We start from the raw sequence: 5,365 nt of genomic DNA, 5'->3' as shown, positions 1-5,365 counted from the left end.
TACGCAAACATGCGTGTCATCTTCATTTATGACATGGCCTTTCTTGACAGAGGCTTTCTTGATACGTATTGCGTGTCATTAACACGCGCGTCGTAAGGTTACGACACGCGAATGCGTATCGTCTTCCTTTATGACAGGGCCTTCCTTGATACGCATTGCGTGTCGTAACCGAGCGTCGTAAATGCGCGTCATAAATGCGCGTCGTCTCTCTTTATGACAGGCCTTCCTTGACACGCATTTGCGCGTCATCTGAGCGTTTTACGACGCGCAATAAGCGTCGTAAAAGGCCTTTTTTCTAGTAGTGAAACTAAACTCTAAATTTCTTTTAAAATGTTTTTGTTAAATGTTATTTTCAAATAGCCCATGCAAATAGATGTTTCATTGTGAAAACAACCTTGATACAAGAGGTAAATATAAAAGCTTAATCATCATAATATAATAATTCAATTTTAGCATTCCTTACTAAGTTTATATTCATGATGCTTAAAGAATAAGTCATTACACAAGATCCAACGTAGTGTACAAGAAGAAGAGGAAGAAGCAGAAACATGACTTAATCCATTATTTAGGTGATCCATGTTTAAGATGTACGTGCATTAAGGGGTATAAAATTCTTTGTTGACAACCGACTCCATAAATAACAAAGAATAAGTTAAAGTTAGACTTATTTAAAAAATATCTAAAATGAAAAAATAAATGCAAAACGTAAGGTTTTTTTATGGAATAAACTCAACAGTTGGACATTTGAATGCTACACGTGTTCGCTTGAACTCTACAGTTGGACATTTGAATGCTACACGTGTGTCAACAAAGAGCAACAAAATTTTCACCTTTTCACAGGTGGTCTTTTAGAATATTCATACAAAAAATAAAGATAAAATCCTACGCTCTTTATACATGGACGTGTAATATTAATACTAACGAACATTATACATTAATTATACTAGATTTGATCCCTAATGCAATATTAAAAAAAAAAAAAAAACGTAACTATGAAAAACCAATTAACCCTAATCAAGTTTATATAATTAAGTGATCCTATTGAACTCCTCTCCACATGTGTCCTTTAATCCTTTTTAACATTTGCATGTGTGTGTAATAATTTGGGAGATGGGACAAACATTTCATCATCTCACTTGATGCCCCCACCCACACGTGTGGTTCTTCTTCCAGCTTTTACACCAAATTAGAGGCCCCCATCGACATTCTTCTGTTCAAGACCAGCATATAATATGGGTCTTTGTCAATTGACATCAATCATCACGCCACCCACCAACCCCCACTTAATTTTCTCTTTTGACCCAAACTGCCATTCTATTCTTCATTCTTACTGTTGGGAAGTTGATTATGGTGTCCTCTTCAGCTACCCACCTGCATGCATGGATGGGATGGGATGGGCAATGGGTGTTTTAACTTGTAAGTTTTAGGAAATTAAGTGGTGAAATTACCATTATGCCCTTGAAAAAAATTTGATTTAATAATTACCTGAAGTTGGTAACAAAGTGGTGGAGGAATATGGAAGCTTCGAGTCTGGCCAAATCAAGCCCAGGACAGAGCCTTAGTCCTCCTCCAAAAGGAGTGAAGCAACTGCTGCTACCACTGCTCATGTCCTTATTCTGTACATGTAACACACAAAAAGATTCAATAAATCGAACAACTTTTTTTTTTCTTCGTATAAATTGACCAACATATGAGATGCTAGAAAAAAAAAAAGCTTTATTCAGGATCAAAAAGATAATATAATAATTTTTTAAGTAAATTACTGAAATCGTCACTGTGGTTTGGTCAAAATTGCACGTTTGGTCCCTAACTTTTTTTTTGCACTCGGATCGTCCCTGTGGTTTGATTTTGTTGCGTTTTTCGTCACTGTGGTTTGATTTTGTTGCATTTTTCGTCCCTTACATACATAAAGTTAGGGACCAAACATGCAATTTTTATCAAACCATAGGGACGAAAAACGCAACAAAATCAAACCACAAGGACGATCCGAGTGCAGAAAAAAGTTAGGGACCAAACGTATAATTTTGACCAAACCACAAGGACGATTTCAGTAATTTACACTAATTTTTATTTTTCTTTGGATTGTCATTATCCTTTGCATTTAATCCAAACTGAATCATAATTACAACTCTACCCAAACTTTGGAAAATGTTTATCTAAAACTTAAAATTGCAATATTGTTAATAATACTATAAACAATTAAACATGCACACCCAAACACCCCAACACACAACGTATAGTCAAGGAGGAAAAGTTGTCTTGTTTTTATAGGACACATTGCATGAATCCTATTTGAGCTAGCTATAGGAAAACCTAAAAACAATATGCTTATATAATACTATATTACATTTAAGAAAAAAAAAATTAAAAAAAAATGTTACCTGCCACCTCCAAGGGTTGAACCGGTGAGGTGAGTCATAGTGATTTTCATCAAGATGAACCGATCTGAAATGAGTCAATACACACCATCCTTTTGGTATGAGGTACCCTTTAATCTCCACATCTTTCATAGCCTTCCTAATCACCCCCATTATTATATTTCCCATTCTTAGGGTTTCTGTAATCACCTGTTTATATAATTTCAATATCATTACTAAGTTAATTACTCATGTTTTAGTAAGTACGAAAAATCAATTAACATATATACAGTTTTTTAAAACTTACACTTTGTGTAAATCGCAACGACAGATAATCATCCCAACACAATGGATCTCCGAGCTCCTCTTTACGTTTCTTCAACTCCAAATTTTCCTCCTAATCATCATCATCATAATGTGTACTAATTATGGAATATATATTGCAATAACTTTTAACAGTTAACCTGAACAAAAATGTAAAAGATTGACGTACCTTAAGTTGATGAAGAGCTTTAGGACAATCTGACAAGTATTTGATAGCTAGTGTCATAAGTAATGGCACAGAATCCTCTCCCGGAATCATCAAATCAATCATATTATCAGATATTAATTCGTCTGTTAGCTTTTCACTCTTATCCTTGAGGAGGACATCGGCCACATCTGTTGGATCTTGCGAAACTCCAACATTTTTTATTTTTTTATCGCGAATAATTTGAAGGACCAAATTTAACATTTTTTTCTTTGCTTGTAATGATCGATGAAGTTGAGTTCCAGGTAATTTTATAGGTAATGACATGAGTCCTGCAATGAATTTTTGAAATTGGGTCCTTAAATACTCCATCTCTTCACTGGGATCCAATCCGATTAAAGCTTTAACCAGTACTTGAAATGCGATCTAGAAAATAACAATACAGTAATAATTATTTAATTAGATTACAATAACTATTTCAAATGTGAGCATATGAATATTAAGAAAAACAACTGTAGAAAATGGGGAAATGTAAATGTAATAGCGACGTTTTAAAGGAGTAGGGAACACACGATTAATAAGATGGACCATATGGTGGTGATATTTGTAGACAAAATAAGTAATTTTTAATGATTATGTAACCAATAACAAGGGATGTAATTGCTTTAAACCATAAAAGTGTAAGAGAAAAATCAAAAGTTACATTTACTTTTGTAACTTGCTGTTATTGCTTAAATTTTTTTTCCCCACACTTAGACATCCAAACAAACTACTTTATGGTTTTGCGATTTTGTTTTTTCTTCTCATAATAGGCCAAAATAGTTAACCATCAAGGGTAGGTTTTCACTTGATGTAAAAATGGAGGTTTAATCCAAAAATTAAAAAGAAAGACAAAAAAAACGTCTCAATCTTAACACATGCAATCAAATTTTCACCAAGAAAAGCATTAATAGGGACATAAAATGTCGATTTTCAATGATTTGACAACTCTTTGTGTACAAACAATTTTGCAATTTTGATGAATACAATAAAATAAATTTAAATCTAAACAAATATTAAAAAACAGCCTCATAATGATCATAATTTTTTTGGAAAGGGAAATGATCATGATTAAATATGGAAGGGAAATTAATTAAACTAATCTTTTTGTATGGCTATAAAGTAATGTACATAAAGACAAAAAATAAATAAATAAATAAATAAATAAATAAATCTGTATTAGTTTGTTTTGCACAATGTTCTTGATGTAAAATAATTACATGTGTCAAAGATGACATGCATGTATGATTTAATTTCATCCAATGAACTTAAATTGTTTTAATAAAATTGTGATGTAATGAAATTAATATAAGGATCGAGAGAGCATACATGTTTGGTTTCATCTTGAATGTAAATAGGACGATCTTCATTCCATGTAGCCATGGATTGAAGAAGTAATTTTCGCATGTCAGAAGTGATTTGAGCTTTGAGATATGGCGACTTGAAGAAAGAACCAATGAGGCCATGGATTCTCCGATGCAAGCTTCCATTGATCCTTAAAATCGACGACTCTCCCATCAACTCCGTCAGTGATTTCGGATATGAAGGCACGAAACTGTTGGCATCGCTTTGTAATACAAATTTACTCACTTCTGCATCAGTCGACACGATCGTTGGACTACCAAACAAATGAGATTTGAACACCTTCCCATACCTATCGAAAATTAAATTAATATAATTTGACCAAAACTCAGACTTCAAATTCGAAATTAATTCGTTTTGATCCGAAATTGAGCGAAAACGATAAGCAGAAATGAGTAAAATGCAAAGGAGACATGATCAGCTGGAACTTACAAGAGACGACGTTTATCCATAAACGATTGAGGATGATCGGTGTAACCGCAGGAGATGAAATCTAGGGTTTCACCGATGAAAGGCCATCCCATGGTTCCTAAGAGAATCCTCCTAACCACCACCGACGACGATGGTACAGGCGACGCTATTTTCCATGGCCGGCGCCGGCGATTGTTGATGAAGAAGAAGGTGAAGAAAACGAACACCAGGGCGGAGACGAAGATTGCTGCGGATGTGGTGGTGCTGAAAAGGAGGAAGAGGGAGTTGATAATGGACTCCATAACGGCTGTTTTGGGTGGTTTCCGGTGGGTGTTAAAAATATTGTTGGCTGATGACTAATATATACTTGGAAGTTGGAAACGGAATGAGAATATGCATGTACGTGTGTGTGCACGCGTGCGGGTTAATTGATGACTCATCACATATTACCTTGATTTATTGTTAGGCAAAAGCAAACATCAAGATTCACTTTTCCATGTCAATTATCTGATTTTATGGAAAATAAAACATAAAAATATACATTCCACGTTAACTTATCTAATTTTTTTTTCTTATAAATAATCATATCCAATTAAACAGTAATTTATGTAATATTTAATATTTATTTAATAAAATTTATTGATATTTTAGTATATTAATATAAGACATGTTATCATTTAATTAGATAGAAAAATTTATAGGAAAAAAAAGTAAAAGAATATTTAAT

General features: G+C 33.6%; 1 protein-coding gene across 1 annotated transcript; it reads right to left on the bottom strand.

The window, feature by feature from the left end:
- Positions 1-697: 697 nt before the first annotated feature.
- CYP90D1 (cytochrome P450, family 90, subfamily D, polypeptide 1) lies at positions 698-5,022 on the bottom strand. The gene is made up of 7 exons (XM_078993872.1): positions 4,660-5,022; positions 4,195-4,519; positions 2,851-3,252; positions 2,665-2,754; positions 2,382-2,567; positions 1,486-1,616; positions 698-1,371 (listed from the first exon to the last, which is right to left on the bottom strand). The coding sequence occupies exons 1-7, from the start codon at positions 4,938-4,940 to the stop codon at positions 1,284-1,286; spliced, it is 1,503 nt and encodes a 500-aa protein (XP_078849998.1). The 5' UTR covers positions 4,941-5,022; the 3' UTR covers positions 698-1,283.
- Positions 5,023-5,365: the final 343 nt, after the last annotated feature.

This window comes from Lactuca saligna, chromosome 5 (assembly GCF_052625555.1).
Source record: "Lactuca saligna cultivar CGN05327 chromosome 5, ASM5262555v1, whole genome shotgun sequence".
Taxonomy (NCBI): Eukaryota; Viridiplantae; Streptophyta; class Magnoliopsida; order Asterales; family Asteraceae; genus Lactuca; species Lactuca saligna.
This window is presented reverse-complemented; position numbering and strand designations above follow the sequence as displayed.